The sequence below is a fragment of the Quercus lobata genome, chromosome 8, assembly GCF_001633185.2.
Source record: "Quercus lobata isolate SW786 chromosome 8, ValleyOak3.0 Primary Assembly, whole genome shotgun sequence".
Taxonomy (NCBI): Eukaryota; Viridiplantae; Streptophyta; class Magnoliopsida; order Fagales; family Fagaceae; genus Quercus; species Quercus lobata.
In genome coordinates this window covers 46,701,461-46,728,955 of record NC_044911.1, presented here as the reverse complement: position 1 = coordinate 46,728,955, position 27,495 = coordinate 46,701,461, and the positions used below count along the sequence as shown (strand labels likewise).

The following is a 27,495-nucleotide window of genomic DNA, read 5'->3' as shown; positions in this document are numbered from 1 at the left end:
AAAGGAAGAGGATGGTACCCAAAAAGAGAGATGAATAATAAGAACATTAAGCTTCATGGACAAAATCCATTGACAACCTTAGTTCACCTTTGTGCGTCCACCATGAGTACCATGACTAACCACTATCCGGTGACCGAGGCCTAGTCTTTCAGCCTACTCTCTACAAATTTATTGTTTGGGACTTTAACGTATGAACCCAATATCAGTTTGGGATCGATACAAATTGAGTCCTTACATAGACCATAGGAGTTAGCTTACGCATTCAGTTTGCAATCATTTAAATAATTGAAGACATGTTCTATTATCTATAATCTATACAGAGATAAAAAAACATAACAACTTATTCTTTTTTTTTTTTTTTTTCTAAATAGATTTGTAACACAGTAAAACCTCTCCCTTATTTGAATGAATCAAACTTTAAAATTGGAATTGATTGAATTTAGATTTATTTATTAAACAAATGCATATAAGTAAAATATTTTTCCAAATCAAGTCAGATAAATTTTTTTTTTTTTTTGGGTCAAAGATCTCTTTATGATTTATGAGCAACTTAGTTATTTCTACAGTCTTCTCATTCTCATCTCAAAAAAAAAAAAAAAAAGTATTCTCTTTCTTAGTTAGAATCCTATTTATTTGGATAACTTATTTTTGTTGTTTTATTCAAAAAATAAACTGAAAAAAATAGATGGAGAATATACTGAACTTTAGAACAGACTATTGCACTGTGCAATACAATATCAAAGGGCTGAGGTTGAAAGCACTTATAATCTCAGCCCTGAGATCAATTTTTTTTATTTTTTTATTTTTTTATTTTATCAAAAAACTATTTAATTTCTACCTTTTTAATTCTTTACTTTTTTAACATTTCTCTCTTCTAATAAAGATGGGTTTTTTTTTTTTTTTTAATTTTTTTTTATGAATAATAAAGGTGGTATTACCCTGAAGTGCCTGAACTTTAATAAGCTTCTATTCTATCAGCTGTAAACGCACGATTCAGTGAATTAGTAATGTTTGGACCCACGTTTAACCACGTTTGCGTCTGCGTTTGTTATAAATTGCTGGGTTTCTGTCTTTTTTTTTTTTTTTTTTTTTTTTTCACGCGTTTTGTTTTGGAGTATTGCGGTTATTGTTCAATAAACAGTAACCGCAAATGTTGACTTTGTACGGTGAACAGTACATATGTGCACTGTTTATGAACCCACAAATTACACTTTTTATCAATTTTTTTATTAAAAATGAGTCCCACGATACTATTCACACATTCAAAAATTAATTTACTACAGTGTTTTCAGTTTTCAATTTCAGTAAAATAAGTTCTATCTAAACACACCCTAATCAAGTTTAATCAAGTTTGGAACTTAAGCAGGCAAGCCCAGCCCATCAAACCGAATAGCTAGAAGATACAAACAATAGCTAGGTACATTTGTGGGATCCCGTTTGCTTAATTAGGAAAAAATTTTATAGTTGAATAAGAGATTTGGGTTCAATCTTCACTTACATCAAAGATTGATTAATGTCTTAATTTGACAATAAATGGTGAACGTTATAAGATGAAATTCTGTGTAAAAAATAAAAATAAATAAAAGTTCTAGTTACATTTACTTGTACACGTACTAGTATTTGTTCTTTGTTTGGTAAACGTAAATCAAAACCAAAGAATTATAAATAAATAACCAAAATATAATAGTGTGTATATATATATATATATATATATATGTCTTAAATAATAATAATTAAATTCCAGAAACCTTGTCCATATCCAGAAGATCTCCCTAAATCCTCTTTCTCAGTTCAAAAACCCTACAAGCATTCACTCACTCATAAGGTTCTCTCTCTCTCTCTCTCTCTCTCTCTCTCTCTCTAGCTCTGATTTTTGGATTCTGGGGCTTTAATTGATTTGGGATCTTCTTGTTTGGTTGGAACTAGGGTTAGGGTTTGTGTTCTGTGCTGGTTTCAAGGTTTAAACTTTAAAAGAAAGTATATATATTTATATAAGAATAAAGATGCAGCAGCCGCAGCAGATGATGCCTATGATGCCTTCATTTCCACCCACAAACATCACCACTGAGCAGATTCAAAAGGTACTTTCTTTTACTTACTTTCCCTCTTTTACTTGCTTGCTTTAGGGACTTATTTATGACTCTGGGGTTTTTGTGTATGATAGTAATGATTTATGGGTTTTGATGGTTTATTTGGAATATTTGGTTTATTTGTTTGTTGGGTTTTTTGAGTTGGGGAGATGGGGTTTTGGTTTTATTGCTGAGCCTAATTTAGCAAGTAAATAAGTTCATCGATATAATAAATTTCAAAAAGAGATTGTTTTTTTAAATAACTTTGATATAATTGATTGTGTCATGGACTCATGCTTATTTTACTGCTTTCAATGGCTGAGCCCCTTGTTTGAATCAAACTGTTAAGATAGAGTTTCTGATGATCTTTAGAGAATTTAATTTCTGAAGCCTTCATTTTTCTTCAACTACATTTTTGCCAAATTGATCCATAACCTAAAAAGAACAGCACATAAGAAAAAATTTGGCAGTTTACTATTAGTTTTGAGGATTTGATTATGAGATGGTTATGAAAGTCAGTGCTTCTCAAAGAAATGTATTTATGTAATTCCCACTGAGCAATACATAAGTTGAGAGCTTAAGATTTAAGTCTTGTTAATGGTCTTTACTTCTTAGTTGATGTGGAAAACGAGATGATTCTTGAGAGTCTCAAAGAAAATTTAGAGATGCATGTACCAAATCTTTATTACATGTGCTCCCTGGTCTTTGGGTTTGGTTGTGGCCTATTTTCCAACTACCTTGTAAGAGATTACATTTTCTTTTATCTAATATATTCTGAGAACACTGCACTTTTAACTCTAGGGAGACGTTTTCTGAACCTGGATATGTATTCTATTACATTTCAGCATCCCCTAAAATGCTTTCGATGGCCAGCTAGGTGAATCTTTGGAATGGGTCATTGTTGTAAAGAGTCTGCTAGTCTGAGATTTGTAGTAGTTTAGCTAGGTCCTGACTCCTGAGGATCCTACTAAGTTGCCATGGACAATCTGAGTGCCCTTTCAGGCTACACAATTTATGATTATGTGTGGCCATTGAATTAAGGGAGGAGATGGAGGGAGAGGTAACCAATTTAATATCTCTCACCTTTTTCTTGAAAAGAGGAATTTCATTAGAAATTATTAGAATGGAGCTTGATGGTATAGATGAAGATTTACTATGGAGGTTTAAAGATAGTGCACGTTTCCAATTAGTGCTGAAGGTAGAAGAAACTTATATTAATAAATCTTAGATGACTGCATTGGCAACATTGATAGATCTTTTGAAGGCTCCTAAGGGTATCATTGAGATGGTTCTTGGGTAGTATATATGATCATCTACCAAAACAATTGAGGGAGTTCTCATGGCCTCAGGGTTCTAGTTCTGATCTAAGCATATGATTGGATATCTTTCAATTTAGTTGCTAAAGTAATGCAGTAAGGTATTTGACCACACATCCATCATAATTGGAATTTACATTTAAGCCAACATTTTCTTATTGAATTTGTGATACATTATTCTAAAGGTTAGATGCTTCTTTAGGAACCTAGTTGGTGAAAATGGAAGTTTCTCGAAATGATTTCCACCCAATCTTCGTCAAAATTTTCAAAACAAATTGAAAAAGATTGGCAATGTATCCATATATTTGCACTGGGACAATTCAACAAATTGAAAAAGATTGGCAATGTACCCATATATTTGCACTGGGACAATCCAAGAAACTTGATTGACCTAGGTCAGCCCAAGCGGTCGCAAATGGTTTCTTTCAAGTGGGCAATTGACAATGGGTTTGATGGTATTAAAAAAATCAAAGGCAGTTGGATATCAGGTTTATTCACATGTAACCCAAATAATCCACTCAAGACACCCTTCATCACATCTGACTCGACCATGCATTGCAAGGTTAGTATGACGTCCACCATCACAATCGCCACCCTAGATCTCTGTTTCTTTGGCAGCGCACATTGTAGCTAACAGCAAGGGAGGAAAAACAATGACTTGCCACCATATTTATGATTGTGGTCACTAGATCTGGCAAGAAGTCTGCGTTTTCTCTCCCTTGTTGTCAGTTGAGACATATTATGTCATGTGTTGTGCCCTACACCCTTCAAGTTGCCGGCTATGTCCAGTGGCTCATTGACAAAGGCAACAACTAGCGAAAAAAACTTAAAAGGGGGTGTCATTTAGTAAGACATTGACAATAGGATGGCTTTATTAAAAAGGCATCAACATGGGATATCCTATTATGGATATATATTGACTGTTTGGTTGGGAGTAGCTATGTTTGTAAAAGGGGGGGAGGCTAATGTTGTTAAAAAGTGCGCTTTCAAGTTTTCCAACTTAGTCTCTATCTTTATTTACTATTCCTAACAGTGTGGCAATTAATGTGGAGAGATTACAAAGAAACTTTTTGTAGGTTGCCCTGGATAAGGAGTTTAAGTTCTCTTTGGTGGCATGAGACATTGCTTGTTCTCCCATTAATATAGGTGGTTTCAGGATTTGGAAGATAGGAAGTTTTAATTAAGCCTTATTGGGGAAATAGTTATGGCGATTTGGGAATGTGGTCGTGTATTTATGGAGACGGGTGATCACTATGAAGTATGGGGAGGAATGGGGTGGTTATACCTCAAAAGCCATTAGAGAGACTCATGAGTGTAGCCTTTGGAGGAGTTTTAGGGCGGGATGCAACAATTTTCTTCAATTTAGGTATTTTGTCTCAGGGAAGCCACATGAGTAAGGTTTTGGCATGATATATGGTGTGGGAATCATTCTCTAGAAGTGTACCTTGATTTGTATGCTTGCTTAGTTGATCAGAATGCATCAGTCCATTCAGTCATGGATAGCCACTTCGATGGGGAATGGAAGATCTAGACTGTGAGATTTCATAGAGGTTTTCATGATTGAGGATTGGAGTCAGTTAATTCTTTCCTAGATCTTCTATACTCAAATATACCTAGGGGGAAGGGGTGTGATAAGATGAGATGGAGATTGAAAGGGAGTGGTGGCTTTTATGTTTGCACTTATTATGAGGCTATCTGAGGTGAAACGATTAATTCTTTCCCTTGGAAGAGTATTTGGTGTAAGGCTTCTAAGAGGGTCTCATTCTTTGTTTGGACAATAGGTTGGGGGGAGATTCTTACTTCCGATAATCTCATGAAGCAGGTTTTTTCTTTAGTTGGTTGGTGACTTGGGGGGAGTTTTTTCTCAGGTGCCATTGTAGCGAGGATACAGTGAATCATTTGTTGATGTTACCAAAAAGGGTAGTTGATCTCTTGTTCTGTGTGGTATTGGTTCAGGAAGCACTCATCGGATATTTGAAAGTTTGTCCCACTATGTTTGATGTGGCTATTGTGCAAGGAATGAAATAGTCACATATTTTAAAATGCAGAAAGATCAAAGGCTCAGTTAGAAATATTGCTAATTCATACTCTGTTTGATTCGTATCATGTGTGGGGTATTACAAATAACAACTCCCTTCTAGATTTCACAGAATCATTTAAACTATTATGCATAATTATTTTGTATTTCTTTTATGTTACAGTGTGCTCATCATCATGAGCATGAAGTAATCTATTGTCTTAATAAAATACCATTACTTATAAAAAACAAATTATCTAATGCATCTTTTTTTATGATTTGTGCAGTATCTTGATGAGAACAAAAAATTGATTTTAGCGATATTGGACAATCAAAACCTTGGAAAACTTGCTGAATGTGCCCAGTAAGTGACATCTCTCTCCCTTTGTGTGTGTGTTTTGGAACGCTAGGGTGTTTTGATTCCTTGTATTTTTCAGATTAAATTCCAGTTTTGGATTGTGAAAAATATTAATTTATTGGACAAAATATCAGTATCTGGGATTCCTGATTTCCGAAATGGTTAATCTTACTTCTCTACTCCTATGCTCGAGGAACATTCAACCGATTTATTGAAACTTAAGCTGAGATACTTACCATCAAGGATTTCATTAGTTATTGGATCAGTCATACTCATCTGCAGTCAATGGGACCAGAAGTAGAATCTGCTTCACATAGCAAACTTATGATTTTAGAATCCATTGATGTAATAGGGATTGCTATACTGTTCATACTGGTGGTGCACTAAGCACGCCACAGTTGAGGAACTATTTCCTTGAAAAGTGCAAAAAGTAAATGATGCCATCATATATCACTTCTGTACATGGGTTAGTTGTGTTGGCATCAGGTGTTTTCACTTCGTAATTGCATTTCCTGGTTTATAGTAAAGTTATCACATTAATGATGTCCTGAGAAGAAAGATAATATGTACTGGACTTGAGCCCTTGTTGGTCATCACTTTTTCCTTTCAGCCAAGTCATAAACACTGGCTTCAACTTAGTCACCACTTGCAGATCCAACGCCACAGCATAACCTCCACTACTCCACCAAACGCAAATTAACCTGCCAATCTTCCACCTCATCAAGCTCAGTCCACAAGTTCACAACCCCAAACCTTTACCAATTGGAAAGTACTTTCAGCACCACTGTCGCCACTCGCTTAAACTGGTCAAGGCAGCCTAAAAAGGTTTGGTGTTTTTGGACATTATTATTTTTCTTTGCTCATCATAAAATCTATTGAAAATTAATTGCTTATTCACTTGAAATTGGGATTTGATTTATGAAATAAAAGTAGTTTTGGGTTCATTTGGTGGTGGAGTAGAGAGGTCTTTTCATGAAAGGGCAAGTGGAAGCAACCACCACTGATCTAGATCCATTTTCTTAGTCTCCAAAAGTATACAAGTTCACCATTTGTTCATGTGTTATCTCAACCAAAGCCTCTCAGGGGTTAAGTTTATTTATGAGTGCTTGTAGATCTAATGCTTTTTACACTTTTATCTAGTATGATTTTAGATTTGCTTGTAATCATGCAATACTTTTTAGCTTATTATCAAAATAGAAGGAACTAGAGTTATATCCCATTTCAATTTTCATTCAAGAGTTCTTATGTGAATCCGTGCCCCTTCAAGACCCCTCAAAATGGTAAGTGTGTGTCTTTCTGGATTGAGACTAAGGATCTGAACATTAGAAGCCAAAGAAGAGGTCTTCAGCATGACCTTTATTCCCAGTTTTGACAAAATATAGTCAGGATGTAGCAATTTTTGTCTACATCCTGAATATGTGGGGGTGCAATATTCATGTGATATATGTATGAAATTTCATTGGCTTAGGTACCAAGCTCAGCTTCAAAAAAATTTGATGTACTTAGCTGCAATTGCTGATGCCCAACCGCAAGCACCAACAATGCCTCCCCAGGTGACTGTAGGGATTACTCTTCTTTTACTGATTTATCATATTGCATACATCTTGCTCATGTATATAAACACTGCAGATGACCCCACATCCGGCGCTGCAACAAGGAGGGTATTTTATGCAACACCCTCAGGCAGCAGCAATGGCTCAGCAACAAGGTATTTTTCCTCCGAAGATGCCATTACAATTTAATAATCCACATCAGATACAGGATCCACAACAGCAATTACATCAGCAGCAACAGGCCATCCAAGGGCAAATGGCGATGAGAGCTGGAGGGGCCAACAATGGTTTGCATCCCATTCATACTGAAAACATTCTTGGAGGTGGCAGCAGTGGTCCACCTTCTATTGCAGGCCCAAATGACATACGTGGAGGAAGCAAACAAGATGGCTCTGAGGTTGGGACAGCTGGTGCTGATGGCCAGGGAAGCTCAGCTGCCGGGCATGGAAGTGGTGATGGAGAATCTTCTTACTTGAAGGGGTCAGAGGAAGCAAAGTAACATGTTCCTATGGGCCATTCGTCCCATTCCGCATGAATACATGTGGCTGTCGATAGTAGGTGTCTGTTAGAGTAAAAGTGGTATGTTCTGTTGTCTTTGATAGATTGAGGGATGTACTAAAAGTTTTACCTGTTGTAGTATTTAAGAGAGTTAGGTAGTTGAAGTTGTATTTTAAGAGTCTTGGCATGCAATGAATTCTGCCACCAAATGGAACATGTGGTTAAGTCAAGACAATCTTAGTCGGAAGAGGAAGAGAGGTGAGTGAGGCATGTGGCCATAAACTGTCAATTTGTAATAACTTACAAATACATGCAGGGTCTTCCAGACTTGTGATTGCATTAATGTTTTGTTGCTTTTGAACATTAATTTGTCTTCGTTCAAATTACATGCAGAGTGTTTCAGGCTGCAATCCTACTGAAGTTATTGCTCTTGGGTTTTATTTGAAATCGGGGTGAATTTTAAGTTGGTGGTTCGGGATGAATTGCTTCTCTAGGAATCGACAATAGAGGCAAATCAGGGAAGTTTATTTGCAATAGGCCAATGATAGAATGGGTGAATTTAAATCTGGATTTGATAAGATTATTACTTATTTTGGTACCAGATCATATTCTGCTAGCCTCTTTGGTATATATGCATTTGCAGAACATATTTGAGATTAGGTAGGGTCTGTTTGATTAGAGATTTCTAGTATTGTTGTTTAAACACTGAAAATTGTTGTTTAAACAATTGTACCAAATATTCCTATTAGTTTTGCAGCCATAGGAGTGACTCTTTCTTTTTGGCTGGTTTTATTTATACTTGTTATGTAGTAAAAATATGAAAGAAAATGATTGTTAAAAACTAAAAAGGATACATTATGAGGGTTATGTTTTTAGAAAAGTAAGAGAATCCTATCCAAAGGCAATTCTCAGAACCTAAAAAGAAGAGGAAAGCAAAAGGCAAAAAAGAAAGGATAGGGTTTTTGAGGTGTCATTTTCCAAACGAAAGAAGAATCAAAACTTCTGTAAGTCTTGTTAAAACCATTGAGGTCTGTGATTGAAGATGGAGTCCACAATCAAATATAGTACATAAATAAATCAAACAAAGGTGACAAGATATTGAAGTTTTCTTTTGAACATTGGGCTAAGATGAGATGTTGATCTTATAAATGCGATAGAGGTTATGAGTAATTGGTATTTTATATACAAACGACAGAACTAGACAAGCATGCCTAAGAGCATCCATATCAGTGGATGCAAACTTTCCATCTATTTTGCACAAAAAAAACTAATTTTTCTATTTTACACTCATTTTTACAAAATACTCACATCAGTCTATCTATTTTACACATTTATTCAATAAAATATTCATTTTTTTACACTATCATCTCTCTTACAAACCCAACACAACCCATCCAGCCACCATCATTAACCTACCTAGCCTCCATCATCAATCCACTCGACCACCATCAGCAAGCAACTAGTCTCTATCATCAACCCAGCCAAATACCCATTCAACCCAACCAGTGTGCAACAAAATCGACGCCTCCCATTCAACCAAACACCCAGCTCTGATCAACGCCTGATCAACCAAATACCCATTCAACCTAGCTTTGATCGACGCCTTCAACATCGCACCTCGTTGATTTGTGGCTCTCAGTTTTCTCTCATCCATCATCTCTCTCATCTTCCTCTAAGCTTGCTCTCAAAAGCAAAGCCCAGCCCAACCCAGCCTATTGGCAATAGATTTGGTGGCAACAGCAACATTGGCAGCGATATTGGCAAGGTGATATTAGAAGTAGCAATATCGGGTTTGGGATGGGTTTTTCTGTGGGTTTGAGTTGATTTGAGTTAGGTTTGGTATGATTTTGGTTTTCCATGGGGTGGTGGTTGGGTGTTGCTGGGTTGGTGGTTGCATCTTCTTCTTTTGTCATGAGCTATGGTGATCGGTGGTGGCAAGAGTGAGGTGAGAGTGACAGGGTTTGAGAGAAAAGGAGAGTGAGATGAAGGAGAGAGAAAAAATTAGTATAATATTAAATGTAAGAGTTACAGTAATTGTGCATATATGCACAATTACTGTAGCACTTGTGCATAATGCACAACTTTACATCCACTGATGTGAGTGTTTTTTTAGTCAAAATGTGTAAAATGAGGAGCTTTTTCTATTTTGCAAAACTTTGCATTCACTTATGGGGATGCTCTAACGAATACAAATTATAAGTTTTATGAGAGAATATGACTTATTATCTGCCTTAATACAAGTACAACCTCCAATATTGCTTCTGCTAGCACTTAGTGTCAACTACTAACTTTGCTTGTTAAATGTTAACAAACTTTTTTGAGTCAGTTATAAGATGTAGACCTAACACCAAACCCTACAATATATCATGTCAATAATAAGGAGGATTGATGTCTCTTCAAATCAGTGTTGTTATGCCTAACATGAAAGTAGAAATTAATAATCAAATCATGTTTTATTTATTTATTTATTTTTTGGTTATTGAATAGAATTCCAACAAACAAGGGGAATATAAAAATAAACAGGCTATTGAGGATCTAGTCCATCTCCTCTTCTTCCCCAAAAGCCCACAGAGGATTTGAGGCAATGACAATGAGTCCCTGGGCCACCGAAAAGGCTGTCTAAAATGCCGAATTACGAGCCTTTAAATTTGTTTAAAATATATATTAAAAAAATGCAAATGGTTGTAACCACTAAAAAAAGAGAGAAAGCAAAGAGCCTCCAATGGCTACATTTTCATTAAGCTAGTTTGTAACTCTAAAATCACATTAGTAGCACGTTGAATTCTACAAAATCATAATTTACACATTTATGGCAACATTTTAATATATTTTATCGCTTACACATTTACACTAATATCCTATTATTCCTAACCCCCCTCAAACTTAAAGTGGAGGTACTTAAGTTTGGAAGGAAAGTTTTCAATGTAAGAAAGAGCTTCAATACCCATTGAATGAATTGAGACTAACTAATTAAGAAACATTTGAAAAAGTATTATTGAAAAGAAAGAAGTCTGTAAAGCGTGTGATGCATGTGAAAAACATGGATAAGTAGATGCAACCCCAACATGTGTACCATGTTGGTCGTGGAGCACTTCACTCGGATGAAATTGGTGTATGAGTGCTTTGAGCTCTGTGAGACACATATACAAGGAAGCACATGATTGAGACTGAGACAATGTTTAATGATGTGTGAGACATCGCGACAACAATTTTAAAATATCCAGATGTAAATCAAAGGAGTTGGTATAGATGGAATCTCCATGGATCTATATCTTAAGTGTGGATTTTGATTTTGACAATGAAAGTAACAACAAATTGTTGAAGGATAGAGAACCGGAATTTGGTACCATGTTAAATATATATAAGAAAAATAAAGAGATGTAGATAGGGAAAAAAAAAATTAAAATTCCCTAATGGTTACATCATTACTATTCTGAATAGTGTGAGACAAAATACCCAATATGTATTGTTTATTAATTTAAAAAAAAAAAAAACCCAAAATAAGGTGTATATAAGAATACATTAGACTTAATAATCCTAATCAACAGAGGAAAAAAAAAAAACTCCCTAATAAGTTTAAGTAATTTCCAACTAGGTAGAATATTATTTGGCCAAATGATCACTTTCCACATGAATATACTTTGTTAAAATTTAAAAATTGAAGGGGTGACCAAGTCAATTGTCATGTACTGATGTACTACGGGAAAAAAATTCATGAAAAGATTAAATTCTATAACAATTCAATCTAAATAACCCTATTTACACCTAAATTTTCATATCAAAATTCTATTACATCAAAGAATATAAGAGCACTCATATCAGTGATTATATAATAGATAAATTTGTAAAATTTACATTTTTTTGCCTAAAAATGACCCACATCAATGAGTATATAATTATATAAATTTACAAGTTTGCTATAGTAATCATGTTAAAGCATTCATATCAGTGGGTGTATAATAGAAAAATATGTTAAATTTACATAACTTTGCCTAAAAATAACCCAAAACAGTCAAAGTATAATTGTGTATATTTACAAGTTTACTACAGTCACCGTGTAAATTTACATTGATACTATTCATTTTGCATTTAGTATTTTATTCTTTTTTTACATATCTCGAGAATGAAGAAATAAAATGAATAGTGATTGTTATGCGTGAAAAAAAAGAAATAATTAAAAAATCAAGAAAAAAAATGATATTTTAATGAAATATAATGTAAAATAGATAATATGATCTGTGGTGTTTTGAAAAGTGAGCATGTAAATGGTAAAAGTAGCTTCTTATACTAAAATAGACAAAAAAATTTGAATAAGCAAATGTGAATACTCTAAATTTACTCCATTATTTCAGAACTTTTTGTCGCTACTTTGACTTATATGAGTGGTTTTTTTTTTTTTTTTTTTTTTTTTTTTTTTTCCACTTAAATATGGGTATATTATTTTTTCTTCACCACTTACACTCTGTCACATTACAGTTGTGGCAAAAAAGTTGTGTAATAATTTGTGGTACTATATTTTTCAATTCAATTTACACTGACAATATTCATTTTACATTTATTTATTTTATTCTTTCTTTGCGTATCTCAATAATAAAAAATGAAAAAAGAAAATGAATATTTATTTATTTATTTTAATCAATGGATGATGGTTGTTATGTGTGAAAAAAGAGAAAAAATTAAAAAAAAAATAATAATTATCTACCTTTTTGCTGAAATTTTTTTTATTAAAAGTGCGCTAAAGTATACTTGTACCTTACAAATATTTGAAAAAAATGAAAAAAATGTAGAAAAAAAGTAAGATTTTAAAAAATTGTACGTAAAAATTAAAAACTAGTCTTATAAGCCAATGCCAAATGGACACATATATTGTAAAATAGATAAACTTAAGGTGTTTTAAAAAATAAGTATTTAAAATAGAAAAAAAAGATATTTATGCATAAATAAACAAAGATTTTTTTAAACAAAATGATGCAAACACTCTAAAATAAGACAAGTATATGATAAAGCACACCTAATCACAACAATATACTTATCTCGTACAGCTATTAAATATTTAAATTACCACCCTTAAAAAAACACACAAACGCAAACACTTTATAATCCTCAATACTTTGAGTGGCCAAAAAAAAACAAAAAAAAAAAAAGGGAAGAGAAATTCACAAAGTAAATGACTTGATCCTCAATACGGTATACCCCAGAAATTTAGAAACTAAACCCTCTTTCTCTCATAAACTTTGTCTGTTTCTTCAAAGTCCAAATCTCGAAGACAAAAATGAAAGAGAGAGAAGAAGATCAAATACCACATCATCGACAAAGAAGAGTCTCACACGTAGTCTTAAAACTCGCAAAACCCATCACCTACTTTCTCCTCCTCTTGCTAACGTACACCTTGGGTTACCTATCAGCCTCATCTATTGGGAATGCCACGTCACTCCCGACAACCCGAACCCGGCTCAGGCCCACACGTAGAATCAAAGACCTCAAACTCGACGACTTCCGAGTCAGCAATCACTGTTCCAACCCAGTCCCCTCCGACCTCGTCCGACAAACAATCCTCAACCGTATCTACAACGCCAGGTCACCTTTCGTTGACTTCCCTCCGGACCACGTCAGCTCCCTCGTTCGTCCCCAGAGAATCGGTGGGTGGGGCTCAAACGGCGCCGTTTTCGAACACCTTATTGAGAGGGTGAAGCCCAAAACCATCATCGAAATCGGCACTTTCCTTGGCGCTTCGGCGATTCACATGGCCCGGTTGACTCGCCAACTCGGCCTCGAAACCCAGATCCTCTGCGTCGACGATTTTCGGGGCTGGCCCGGGTTTCGGAACAAGTTCAAGAACATTAAAATGGTGAACGGCGACGTTGTGCTCATGTACCAATTCATGCAGAACTTGGTATCCGTAAACGAAACGGATTCGGTTTTGCCCATACCGTTTTCGACTGGGTCGACTCTCGATAAGTTTTGCGAGTGGGGCGTGTACGCTGATTTGATCGAGGTGGATGCGGGTCATAATTTTATGTCGGCTTGGTCCGATATCAATCGGGCGTACCGGCTTTTAAGACCCGGTGGAGTACTTTTTGGGCACGATTATTTTACTGCAGCTGATAATCGAGGTGTTAGGAGGGCTGTCCGTCTGTTTGCTCGAGTTAACGGCTTCAAAATTATACTCGATGGCCAACATTGGATCATTGATTCTACTTAAATTTTATTACCTTAACTAGCTCGTGAATTTGTATTACAAGGATAAACAATAATAAACAGTTCCCCATTTATGCAAAATGTGAACTCCAAAGGTAGATTTCACCCAGGTGGAAGGTAGAGTCATATATTCCAATGACAAAAAATAAAAACCATCTCGTTATACTGTGGTATGTTCATTAAATTTATAATGAGATTCATCGTAAATATAAGATATGGGAGCATCATTTTTTCATATTTCGAAAATATTTAAGAATTTTCCTATAAGCTATTTCTCTAATACTATTATACATCATTTTGTTTCTTCTTTTATGTTTATTTTTATAATATCTTTTTTTGGGGACCACCTGAAAATTGAGGGAATAATCCTTGTCTAAGGGCGATTCTCAGAACCTAAAAAGAAGAGGAAAGCAAAAAGGCAAAAAAGAAATGTATAGTTTTTTGAGGTGTCATTTTCCAAAGAAGAATCAGAACTTCTGTAAGCCTGTTAAAACCATTGAGGCTTGTGATTGAAGATCGATATGGAGTCCCCAGTCAAATATACTAGTACATCTACTGACCTTATAAATGCGATTGAGGTTATAAATAACTGATATTTTATGCACAACCTACACGAATGGACAAAGCACGCCTAATGAATACAAATTATAAGATTTATGGGAGAATATGGCTTATTATCTGCCATAATACGATCTCGAATGTTTCTTCTGCTAGCGCTTAGTATGCGCCAACTGCTAGCTCTGCTTGTTAAATGTTAACGACCTTTTTTGAAACAGTCCTAAGATGTAGACCTAACACTAAAGCCTATAATATGTCATGTCAATAATAAGGAGGATTGCCGACTCTTCAAATTAGTGTTGTTAGAGTATTCACATTAGTCTTATCAATTTAATATTTTAGTAAAAATTTATCTAAACTTAACCAAAACATCATGTCAATAATAAGGAGGATTGCCGACTCTTCAAATTAGCGTTGTAAGAGCATTCACATCAGTCTTATTAATTTAATATTTCAGTAAAAATTTATCTAAACTCAACTAAAACAAGTGTGCATCAGTCTCTCTAAATGAACTAAAGTTTTTAAAGAGGATAGTCTCATCTCTACATATAGTGAGCCTCTATTCTCGCTACATTAAATTTCAATATTGATAAAAGTATTGAGGCTGATGTATGTGTATAAAAATAATAGACAGCTAAACTAGTAAAAATATAGTTTTTTGAATTACTTTAACTAAATATTTATGAAGACTAATGTGAATGCTCTAATGCCTTGTAATGACTAGGAATTTTTTCTAAAGTGGTTATTATGAACTTAAATTATACAAAATCAAATAAAAAGATAATATCATATATTGACCGCAAAAAAAAAAAAATGCGATTACATAAAGTCTTACAATTTCTTTCTATGAGTTTTCTTACTTTGAAATTGTTATATGGTAGCATTATTATCAATGCAGCAAACTACATTTCTTTAAATTTTTCTTGGAATTTTCATTTTTGTTTGAAATTGCCTAATATATTTGTGTGTACCCAACCTCTGCTTAACGGATCGGGCCTAGGGTCGGGCTCACAACTTACTTGTAGAGTGGGCCTAGTGTTTCCTATTAAGGGCAATTCCTCTCCAAGTGACACTATGACTTCCCTTAACCCCAGTGAACACACTTATTTTCCTCTCTATGTTGCTCTCTCCCCTGGTTTTACTAGTTCTCTCTCTCTCTCCCTATTTTCTCTCCAGAATTGCCAACCACTTCTTCTCATTCTATTATCTTATTTATAGCTTGAGGTGGATGGAGGCGTTATGATTACTTTCTGATCTCACTCATGCGGGTGAGGTCCAAACTAATTATTCCTGACGAGAATATGCTCTGTTAGGAACGGTGGTAATGGCATTGGAACTGGTTCCAGCCTCCAAAAGATTGCTTGGCAATGATATTCCCCAAGGTAATACCAGGCTGCCGAGAACACAGGCTGTCCTGAGCAAGCACATTTCCGATCAAGTTAAAATTTATCAACTAGGGCTTGCCTCTAATATGTTCAAGACAAGATGGACTCATTATGGTACTTGGGCTCAGTTGGGCCTTAAAGTGCGTTCGGCCCAAGACCAAAGGTTTGACGGGAATGGGATCATGCATTATACTATAAGGCTTGGGCCCAAGGGTCAGTGGGCTTGGGACCATTCCCTGTACAATAGCCTTCCCCCCCCTTGATTCGTGTCCGGCTTCCAAGAACGTATCAAGGACAATCTAACTGGCGCAAGAGAGTCCTCGAGGAGCTCATTCGTCAGTTATTAAACAGACAAGATGGCCATTAATGCCCTCTCAAATGGAGCGTTATGCCAGGCTGTCATGTCTAACCGCAATCATAACCTGATGGTTCATGAACCGAGGCTACGCGTGTGGGCGTCATAAAAAGAATTCAGAAAGGTTTTCCCTCCTCCCCATTCCATTAAGGGCTTCCACCCTATAAATAGTTCATTTTGCTTCTTTAGATTACTTTTTGCTTCCCCACTCCTTCAAATTGCTCTTTGCCGAGCATACTCCACCTGTGTATAGATCTTCCAACCAAGAGTACTACCTTCTAGAGCCCCAGTAAGTTTTCTTCTTTTCCTCTTTCTTTTCTTCAATTTCTTTTCCTCTCTCTAGTATTAGGAATGAGTTATTCACACCTTCTTGACACTTAAGCAACTCTGCCTAGTTTTAGGGTGGCTTACAATATTCTCGGTGATGGAGATATAGCTTACTGCCATGAGGGTGACATCGCTCTTCAACGATGCCCTCATGTAGTGTTTTTTCCTCTGATGACCATTTTGGAAGGAAGGGTTAGGTTTCCCGTAGATCCCTTATACTTAGTACCCTTAGGTTCTATGGCTTATGTCCCGACCAACTTCCCCCTAATTTTTACCGAGTAGTGAGTTATGTCAGTCGCTTAAACAAAATATATGGGTTACAATTAGACCACCACGACATAAACTTTATGTACAGTTTGTGCGGTAACATTAAATCTGACTACTACCTTAAGGTTAGGGATGTACAGGTACGACTCATATTGTGCCCTTCCCGACTCTAAGAAAAACTCGGTGGGAGAGTACATTCGGGTGAGCGACAACTAGCTCGTCGGCAAGCTCACTTGCCCAACTTCGCCACGTGATGTTGGTCGATACCCTATATATTTAACTGTGCTGCTTTCAGTAGTTTGCATGTCCTTATTTTTGTTGAAACAAATATTAACCTATTTCGTCTTGTTTTGATGCAGAAGGTAAGAAGTTCAAATCGGACATCAGAGTTGTGCATGTGAGAGACCTAAATTTCGTGCTCTGGTCAAAGATATTTGTGAATTCTGACGGGCAGCTCTGTGCATCCCATCTTATACTTGGCTGCAATTCGGTTTACTCCACGTGGTAGCCTTTTGGACAAGCCTTGTTAATGGATAACCCCTTACTATCGTACATTGACATACGACATCCTAATTTCCTTCCCCCCAGTTTTACCATAGGTGAAGCTTGGGACTTCGGTCCTTGGATAGTGAGGGCAAAGTCACTAGTGCTTGTGAGGGATGACATAGCGAATCTCATCTCCCAAAACTGCACTGTCCACAGACCTGTTGGTAGGCCTCAAACCCTAGTTCAGCCAACCAGGCAAGTAGCAGCCGAGTTCGTAAATTCATCCGAAGTAGAAACTGATCAAGGTGAAGAAGAAATGGTGTCAAAGCAAACGCTGACCCTTGAACGCTTCTTGCCTGGCGCCCTAACTCCCCCCTCCTCTTGGCCATTCCTGAAAAAGGTAACGTACTTCCGAATAACAACCAGAGTCTCGAGTGATGCTCCCTCGAGAACACCAGCTCTCTGGGTGTCTGGTGGGGTCGTGATCTGAGAGCCTATTGGTGACGCTCGGCCAGTTGCCCAGGCTGGTTCCAATGTGGCGTCCTCCTCCTAGCCAGAGTTGGGCTGGCAGACCACCTTTAGGCTTGGTAGTAAGCCCCTTCTGGCTTCGTAGTGAGCCCCTTCTAGTGACAGCTAGTGTAAGAACCTAGGCGCAAGGCGAAGGGGGGTGAGTCGCCCAAAGCTTGGCACAGGGTCTCCTCCTAGTTGAGGACGTGCACTTCTTTTCGGGCTTGACTGATGGATCATTGGCTAACTAGTGGCAATGGCATACCATAGTGGTAGTACATTATCCTACCTTTTCTTCATTGTTTAAATGCACGTGTACTTTCTTTCTTTTCATGCTTGTGTTGTTGTGTTATCAGGCTGTGCAGCTGGCTTATGTCATTGATGAACAGTTAAAGGAGACTGCCGAGGATGTTGAACGGGAGAAGGCTCTGAAAGATGTTGTCGTCGCCACTGTGAAGGATATGAGTAGGGCTGCTGAGGCTGCCAAGAAGAAGGCTCGGGCATCCGAGAAGGCCTGGATATTGGCAAAGAAAAAGCTAACAAAGATGGACGTGAAGCTAGGGGGGACGGAGCTTAAATTGGCGAAGGCAGAAAGCTTAAACTTAGCACAGGCTGATGTTATTGTCGACCTCAAGGCGACCCTTTGAAGCCTGGAAGGAGAAACGGTACAATGAAGGCTTCGCAGACACTGAAAATTCCGTGAAGCCCATTGTCCATCAAGCTCAGCAACATGGGTTCGGGGAAAGATAGATGCCCGCCCTACAAGCCATAGAAGTGCCAGACGATTCCCTACTAAGGAATCCTGAGCAGATTCCTTTCCCGTCACATCCTCCTCTCATTCAGAGTCAACTAGGCGCCGCCGACGAGGAGGGTACCCCCAGCATGAGGGAGTTGGTGCACGAGATTGGCACTCATGTGGAGTTAGTTGATCTCAAGGTCACTAGTAACCTCAATGCTGCGCTGCTCGATACCCAACCTGCCAAGGACGTACAAGCTCAACTATTTCTCGCCGATCAACCTATCGAGGATGTGCCAGCACAGCCTGCCGAGGACGCCGCCCCATCTCAGTTTGTTGACTCAGCTGCTCAAATCTGAAGAAACCGTTTACCGTGCCGTACTTCCCTATTATTATTAATTTTCTTTTCCGTCATTTACTTTCCCTTTATTTGGTTTTGCCTACGGTCACTAGAATGTGGTGACAAAACACTAGTTAAATTTTAATTTTCGTTTATTTTATTTTGTTCGATTAGTCATCTTAGGATGGTGATGGGACATCTATTTTAACCATATTTATAGGTCCAAGAAAATAATTGTTTATTTGATATTTTAACCATATTTATAAATAAATGTTAGGGTGTCGATGGGAACCGGATTGATGGGACCCCTCCACATAGCCACCTCCCCCACTAGCTGACCCCTCTACACGCTCTTCGTGGTCTCTTCTCCGACACCTACCTCTTACTTCCAATTCCAAATCCCTTACCAACCTACTCAAGCATTCAAAACGCTTATGCCCTGAAGCGCCTGATAGTATCCGATGTGTTTGAAACGACCTTTCTCCATGGCCATATTACTCTTCCTCTTGCCCGTACTCCCTGTCCTCACGCCTCTTCTGCCTTCTTTCCCGCCAAGTGGATCCCCGAGAAGATCTCCCACAGCCACTTTCGGCATAACTCCCAGATTTTATTTCGGACATTTCGCCTGCACGAATCTCAGCAGAACCGCAGCTATGTAGGAGATCCCTACAGATGGTGCCAATTGTGCATGCCCAACCTCTGCTTAACGGACCGGGCCTAAGGTTGGGCTCACAACTTACTTGTAGAGTGGACATAGTGTTTCCTACTAAGGGCAGTTCCTCTCCAAGTGACACTATGACTTCCCTTAACCCTAGTGAACACCCTTACTTTCCTCTCTATGTTGCTCTCTCCCCTGGTTTTACTAGTTTTCTCTCTCCCTATTTTCTATCCAGAATTGCCAACCACTTCTTCTCATTCCATTTTTTTATTTATAGCTTGAGATGGGTGAAGACATTATGATTACTTTTTGATCTCACTCGTGTGGGTGGGGTCCAAACTAATTATTCCTAACGAGAATATGCTCTGTTAGGAATGGTGGTAATAGCATCGGAACTAATTCCAACATCCAAAAGACTGCTCGGTAGCGATATTCCCCAAGGCAATACCAGGTTGCCGAGAACACAGGCTGTCTTGAGCAAGCACATTCCCGATCAAGTTAAAATTGATCGGCTAAAGCTTGCCTCTGATATGTTCAAGACAAGATGGACTTATTATGGTACTTGGGCTTAGCTTGGGCCTTAAAATGCGTTTAGCCCAAGATCAAAAGTCCAACAGGAATTGGATCATGCGTTGTACTATAAGGCCTGGGCCCAAGGCTCAGTGGGCCTGGGACTATTCCTCGTATGATATTGTTTAGGGACCCAAAGTTTGATTACAAACTTAATTGTAACCTAAGACTACAAATCTCACTAAACAAATTAACATAACTACATATTTTGAAAATCTAACCATTGAATTGCATGTTCTTTATATTTTTAAAATACGTCAAATTTCATGACAGTTAGATATTATTTACTATTCGATTCTTAAACTTATTTTTTATGTATAATTTTAGATTACAAAAACTCGAAATTTAAACATTTGATTAATAATATATCTATTGATCTTTGATCTTATTGAAACATGGATGATATAATAAGAAAATGTAATCCAATGATGGATTTATTAAAATTCATATAAAAAAAAATTAAGTAAAGTTGTAGCATTAGTCTACAATCAAGTTTGTTGTCAAAATTTGTTCAAAGTTTAATTATGTATCCTCTCAAAAAAAAAAGTTTAATTACGTTAGGTCTAAAAAAATTTAGGGTGGCCACAAATTTTTTAAGGGTAAAAAATTTATAAATAATAATAATAAATTCTAAGTAAAGGAGGTCTTGTGACCACCCTACCTTCAATGTGGAGTCGGCCTTGGTTATGCCTAACATGAAAATAGAAAGTGAAAATTACACTTTGCTCACTTGTACTTTGTTCGAAAAATAATTTGCCAACTTATAGTTTGAAAATTGGCACTTTACTCACCTGAAGTAAGCTTCGTTTGTCTCCCGTTATCCATTTTTGTTAAAAACATGGGTAAATATGTATTTTTGCTACCCTTTTATGTTTCCCTCCTCTGAAAACATAAAAAACTAAAAAATCAAGAGAAAAAAAAATTTAAAAACTAGGTTTTGTAAAAATTAAAACCTAACTTTTAGATCTTTTTTCTCTAACCTTTGAAGGAATTCACTGTCCCATGCTTGGGAGTTTAAAAGCTAGGATTGAAATGACCAAGAGGCATGTAAAAGCAAGCGTGCCAAGGAAGTTTGCCTAATCTCATACTCCAAGTCTGCCATGGTTTATAACTCTGAAATGGGTATCAAGAGCTGTGCAGATAATGGACAACAGGAAGCTGCAAAGCCACCATGCTCTTAGTAAACAGGGGAACTTGATGTTGGCTGTATAACCACGTATGCTATAGAGCCGCGACGTGGTACTGGAGAGGACCGAGATTGGTCTTACAAATCAATGATTGAAATATCTTGGATATCAACTAATAAAGCTAGTTTTCTCATGCTTCTTATGCCATCAACAACTTCAGATTACTTCCTTAATATGATTTTCAATAATATTAACAATAATAACAAAAGTAAAAACAAACTCAAGTCCTTTATCTCAAGTAGACAGGGGTGTTCATTGCGGCATGAAATGGAGCATGTTCCACATGCTTGTTTGGGCTATGTTTATGATATTTCTTTGAATTTGGGGTGGATGTTTTCTGTCGTAGGAAAAATTTAAGGATTCATCCCTAGTCAGCTGGACCAAATGCTCCTCATATGTTATCATTGCAAAATTTCTTAGGAATAAGACTTCCGAAATTCTGCCCCTTTCATCTGATGGCATAATTTCACAAAAAACATTTTTGAATGTTTATTCATATCTTGATCTCCAGCAAGGGGAAATCGTTTTCCAAATATGTGGTGATGGAGAATAATAAAGTGGACTTTATTGATGGGACTGACGAAATCAACTACAGACGAACATAACATTACAGACGAAATCACCCCCATGGACGAACTGAAAGAAGTGCCTCCGTCACTGACGAAGGAATTAGGCCCATTCAATGCCACCAATAACACCTTAGACGGTTACAACAATAGCTATGCAGACCGTTGAAAGCACATTAAGGCCCCATATTAAGCAGGAGGCGTTACCAAGAAGGGTATTAACATCCCATTATTAACCACAACGGTTAGAATCCAAGGGAACCTATATATAAAGCTTTCACATCACCAACAAAAGGTACTTGAATATTTTTCTTCAGATATATTTCTCGCTCTGTGATATTGCATTATTCTTCTTATTGACTTTGGCATCGGAGACTTTGTGGCAGGCACCACACCGGTGACCACTTTGAGGACACTATCAGCCGGGCTGAAGGTCTGTTCCATCTGCTGTCTCTGACTGATGAATTTGCACTTCATCAATTATCATAATGTTATTTAATGAAGCAATTGATCATATTGGAAAATCTTTTCTATTTTAAATCAAAAGCTAGGTTTTATTTTTTACAAAACCTAGCTTTTAGATCTTCTTTTCTCTTAATTTTTTAGTTTTTTATGTTTTGATAAGAGAGAGACATAAAAATGTAGTAAAAATATAAATTTACTCATGTTTATAACATAGGTGGGTAGCATGAGACAAATAGAGCTTACCTCAGATGGTAAGAGCATTCTCATCAAGAGTTTTAAAAATTTTAACATTTAAGTTTTAACACCTAAAAAACCAATTTTATAGCATTTAACACATCACTTTACAATACACTAAACATCAAAAATTCTATTTTTTTTACCACTTCACTAAAATATTATTTATTTATCATTTTTTATTCTCACCACCCAAGCCACCACAAACCCATAGGCACCACAAACCTACACAACCAACGGCCTCCACCATCGACACAACCCATAGCACCAACCATGGCACAACCAACCACCAGCCTCCACCCACAGCACCACCCATGGCACAACCCTTGCTTTTCCCTCTCATCCTCTCTCTGCCTCAACCCACGGCACACCAACCACCAAACCCACCTATTTCTTCTCAACCCAGCAAAACCCACATCCATACACCCATTGCTAGCCACCAACAGCCAACACCACCGAAAAAAAAGAAAAAAAAAAAAGAAACCAACCACCCCAACCCACTAAGCACAAAACCCACTCTACTACCACCATAGCCATAACAACCACAGCCACTGTCACCACCACCCATAACCTCAACCCCCAACCACCATAATCACAACCAAATTTCAAACCCAAACCCACAACCGCATCACTAACAACAATTGGTAAAACAAAAACAAAAACAAAAGCCAATCAAAGATCAAACCACCGTCGAAAATCAGAGAGAGAGATATGGGTAGATTTGGGTTTCTAGATTCGGCAATCTCACTATATGTGGGTTGGGTTGATGGTAGTGGTGACTTGATAGAGTGTGTAGTGAAGAAACAGTGGTTGAGAGAGAGATGTGGGTTGGGTTTTGAAGGAGAGAGGGGGCTGAGAGGGAGAGAGTGACAGAGAGAAATTTGAGAGAGAGCAGAGACTGAGATCTGAGGGGAGAGAGAGAGAAGGGGAATAAAAAATAATAAAAAATGAGAAGCAACTTGCTACAGCAGGGTGTTAGTAATAACATCTTACTGTAGCAAGGTGCTAAAAAATTTAAAATTTAGCACCATTGATGTAGGGGTTTTTTTAGTGGTTTTGTTGCTAAAAATAGCTTTTAGCATTTATCCCACCTTTGATGAGAATGCTCTAAAGTGTTAATTTTTAAACCACAGATAGGTAAAGTTTTTTTTTTTTTTAGGCAAGCCATATATGGGCAAAGTGTAATTTCTCCAAATAGAAATTAATGATCAATTCATGATTTTTTTTTCCCTTGAAAGTATTCCAATAAACAAGCCAGAGAAAGGGGAATACAAAAATAAATAGGTTATTGAGGATCTAGTCCATCTCCTTATCTTCCCCAAAAACCCAGGGAGAAGTACGAGCCTTTAAATGGGTCCTTGGGCAACAAAAAAGGCTCTCTAAAAAAGCCAAAATACGAGCCTTTAAATTTGTTCAAAATATATAAGTAAAACAAAAAGATGTAAAAAGAGGGAAAGTGGAGAGTCTCAAATGGCTATCTCTTCATTTAAGCTAGTTTGTAACTCTTTTTTTTTAGTAAACTGTAAGGGCGGCATTTTGGTTTTTGAGCCTAAAGGGTAGAAGAATTCAGGCCCAAAAAGCCCAACACAATGAATTTGTAGAGAGTGGGCTTAAAAGCTGGGCTTCAATGGATCATGCAACACGCATAGTGGGTTAAATATATTAAGAAAGCAAAGAAAGACAAGTTCTAAGTAAGGAAATCCTTCCTTAGCGAAGTCCGAGGAGAATGATTCTTGAATATAGTTCTTTTAGACTTGGATACAATTTTAGTTTTTGTTGCTGCAGTGTGTTCTTTACAGATTTTCCGATCCCTTCTCCCCGGGAGGTCTCTTATATTATATAGCTCTCTTTAGATGATCTTGGTCTTCCATTTGTTGATCGTTCAGGCTACTACTTGAGTGCTTGTCCTATCAGACACCTTCCCAAACCCCTTGTGAGTTGTAACAGCTAAGACAGCACTGTTCGAGGGTCTTCTCCACATGAATGCAATTAGGAGGTTTGGTAGGATGCATTAAATTTGGTGGCATCCACCCTCCCTTCAGTGACGTCAGAGTTAACCCCTTCTCCGAAACTCTTTCTCTATAGTATGACTTCATCTGGTAACGTACCACTGATGTGGTCTTATTGTCCAAGGGTGTGGCCTCCTCGACATGATAATGACCCCCTCGGCCATGGGTATGACACGTGACACGATTTCCTTATTTAAATTCCTATACCTCACATAAACAATAATACTTATTAGAACATACATGAAAATAGTAATATTAATGTTTTAAATCGAGTATTATAATACATTACATAACCAGAATACAAATACAAATGAACCTAATTTTTGTAGTTGTAGACTAGAATTATAAAATCACATTAATAGCACATTGTATTCTACAAAAATCATAATCTATTCATTTATGATAACATCTTAATATATTTTATCACTTACATATTTACAATAATATCCTATTATATTCTAAACCCCCCTTAAACTTAAACATATTTACACCGTTACACATTTATAATAGCATCTTGATATATTTTAATAAAATTGGCTATACACGGAAGAAATTAGAAATCCCAATAAAAAAATTAAAAAAAATCCCTAATAAGTTTAAGTAATTTCCAACTAGTAAGAATATTATTTGGTTGCTCACCTTCCACATGACGATACTTCGTTAAAAATTGAAGAGTGACTAATTCAATTGTCATGTACTATGGAAAAAAAAAAATCACGAAAAGATTAAGGGGCCGGGTGTTTGGTATAGTTATTTAAACACTGAAATATGTATTTCCACAACACTTTTTAATTTACACGTATTTTCACAACACTTAAACATTAATACTAAAAATCTCTAATTAATCGGGTCCTAAAATTCTATAACAACTCAATCTAAACACCCCGATTTATACCTTATAATAAAATATCCATATCATTCATAATTCTATTACATCGAAGAATATAAGATAGAGCAGACGTAAGCCCACCAATATATATATATATATATATATATATATATATATATTGTACAACTATCAAAATATTCAAATTCCACCCTCAAAAAACACACATCCAAATACAGAAAGTAATTAAAACTTTCCTTACGGCATCCTTTGTGTGGCAAAAAACAACAGAAATTCACAAGGAAATGTCTTAAAGACCAAGTCCAATTTATAATGTCAACATAAAACGAGAGCTTCAATATTCAATTCTATGATTTCTATCCCCATGACTAACATTTTTCCAGTCGTTTTCATTTCTCCAACCGAGTATTAAACACGCAACCAACTCAACCACACCCTCCTCCTTCATCCTCTACAAGCCAGAAAACTTTAGAGACTAAACTCTCTCTCGATCTAGACCATCCTCTTCTTCTTCTCTTGAAACTCATAGTCTAGTCTGTGTTTTTCAAAGCCAAACTTTTTCGAAGAGTACAAAATGAAACAGAAAGAAGATCAGCAAGTACTACAGCACCGACAAAAAAGACTTGTACTCATATCCTTAAAATTCGCAAAACCCATCGCCTACTTTCTCCTCCTCCTGCTATCGTACACCTTGGGTTGCCTATCATCCTCGAATTCCTCACCTTTTAAGAATGCCACGTCACTCCCGACAACCTCGACTCCAACTCCGACCGCACCTACTATCCAAGACCTCGCAAACTTGCCTTCTCAACTCGACCACTTCCGAGTCAGCACTCACTGTTCCAACCCGCTCCCCTCCGAACTCGTCCGACAAACGATCCTCGACCGTGTCTACAACGCCACGTCACCTTTCGATAACTTCCCGCCAGTCCACGTCAGCTCCCTCCTCCGTCCCCAGAGGCTCAAAGGGTGGGGCTCAAACGGCGCCGTTTTCGAACACCTTATCCAGAAAGTGAAGCCCAAAACCATCATCGAAGTCGGCACTTTCCTAGGCGCGTCGGCGGTTCACATGGCCGGGCTGACTCGCCAACTCGGCCTCCAAACCCAGATCCTCTGCGTCGACGATTTTCGCGGCTGGCCCGGGTTTCGGGACCGGTTCAAAGACATTAAAATGTTGAACGGCGACGTTTTGCTCATGTACCAGTTCATGCAGAACTTGGTATCCGTAAACGCCACGGATTCGGTTTTGCCCGTGCCGTTTTCAACCGGGTCGGCTCTCAACTTGTTTTGTGAGTTGGGCGTGTTCGCTGATTTGATCGAGGTGGATGCAGGTCATGATTTTATGTCGGCTTGGTCCGATATCAATCGGGCGTACCGGCTTTTAAGACCCGGTGGAGTACTTTTTGGGCACGATTATTTTACTGCAGCTGATGATCGAGGTGTTAGGAGGGCTGTGAGTCTGTTTGCTCGAATTCATGGCTTCAAAATTAAAATCGATGGCCAACATTGGGTCATCGATTCAACTTAATCACTTTATCTTGTGGAATTTTTATTTTGTATGACAAAGATATACAAGATAATACAAAATACTAGACGTCAATATTCTATTATTAAACGTATTTCTTTTTTCTTATTTTATGATATCTTTTTTTGGGGATCTTGTGAAAATTGAGGGGGATATATACGACTTGTAATTAGATTTAAACCCTAAATAAAAATGTAGAATGCCATCAAGTCAAATGTTCATGGGTTATTATCGTATATTAATACATTTGGTTAATGTTTATAATGAATTGTACGTTTACGAAGTTACATGCAATCTCTTTTTTAAATCTTAAATTTAACTAATCAATATCTTAAACTAAGATGTTAAAGTTTATGTGAAATTATGAATATCTCAGATTGTGTAAAACAAAGGTGTTTAATATTAGTGTATTATCCTTATTACACTAAATTATCTTATAGTACAGTTCATCAAAAAAAAAAAAA

At 37.0% G+C, this 27,495-nt stretch overlaps 3 protein-coding genes across 3 annotated transcripts; all 3 read left to right on the top strand.

Moving 5' to 3' along the window:
* Positions 1 to 1,716: 1,716 nt before the first annotated feature.
* On the top strand, positions 1,717 to 8,197 carry LOC115955800 (GRF1-interacting factor 3). The gene is made up of 5 exons (XM_031074146.1): positions 1,717 to 1,825; positions 1,927 to 2,081; positions 5,690 to 5,766; positions 7,229 to 7,313; positions 7,390 to 8,197. Exons 2-5 carry the CDS (start codon positions 2,004 to 2,006, stop codon positions 7,810 to 7,812), a joined length of 663 nt encoding a protein of 220 aa, XP_030930006.1. The 5' UTR covers positions 1,717 to 1,825; positions 1,927 to 2,003; the 3' UTR covers positions 7,813 to 8,197.
* Positions 8,198 to 12,918: 4,721 nt separating this feature from the next.
* Positions 12,919 to 14,013, top strand: LOC115956972. Its single transcript, XM_031075228.1, has one exon. The coding sequence runs from the start codon at positions 13,084 to 13,086 to the stop codon at positions 14,011 to 14,013; it is 930 nt and encodes a 309-aa protein (XP_030931088.1). The 5' UTR covers positions 12,919 to 13,083.
* Positions 14,014 to 25,691: 11,678 nt separating this feature from the next.
* LOC115955088 lies at positions 25,692 to 27,236 on the top strand. The gene has a single exon (XM_031073138.1). The coding sequence runs from the start codon at positions 26,081 to 26,083 to the stop codon at positions 27,032 to 27,034; it is 954 nt and encodes a 317-aa protein (XP_030928998.1). The 5' UTR covers positions 25,692 to 26,080; the 3' UTR covers positions 27,035 to 27,236.
* The last annotated feature ends 259 nt before the right edge of the window (positions 27,237 to 27,495 follow it).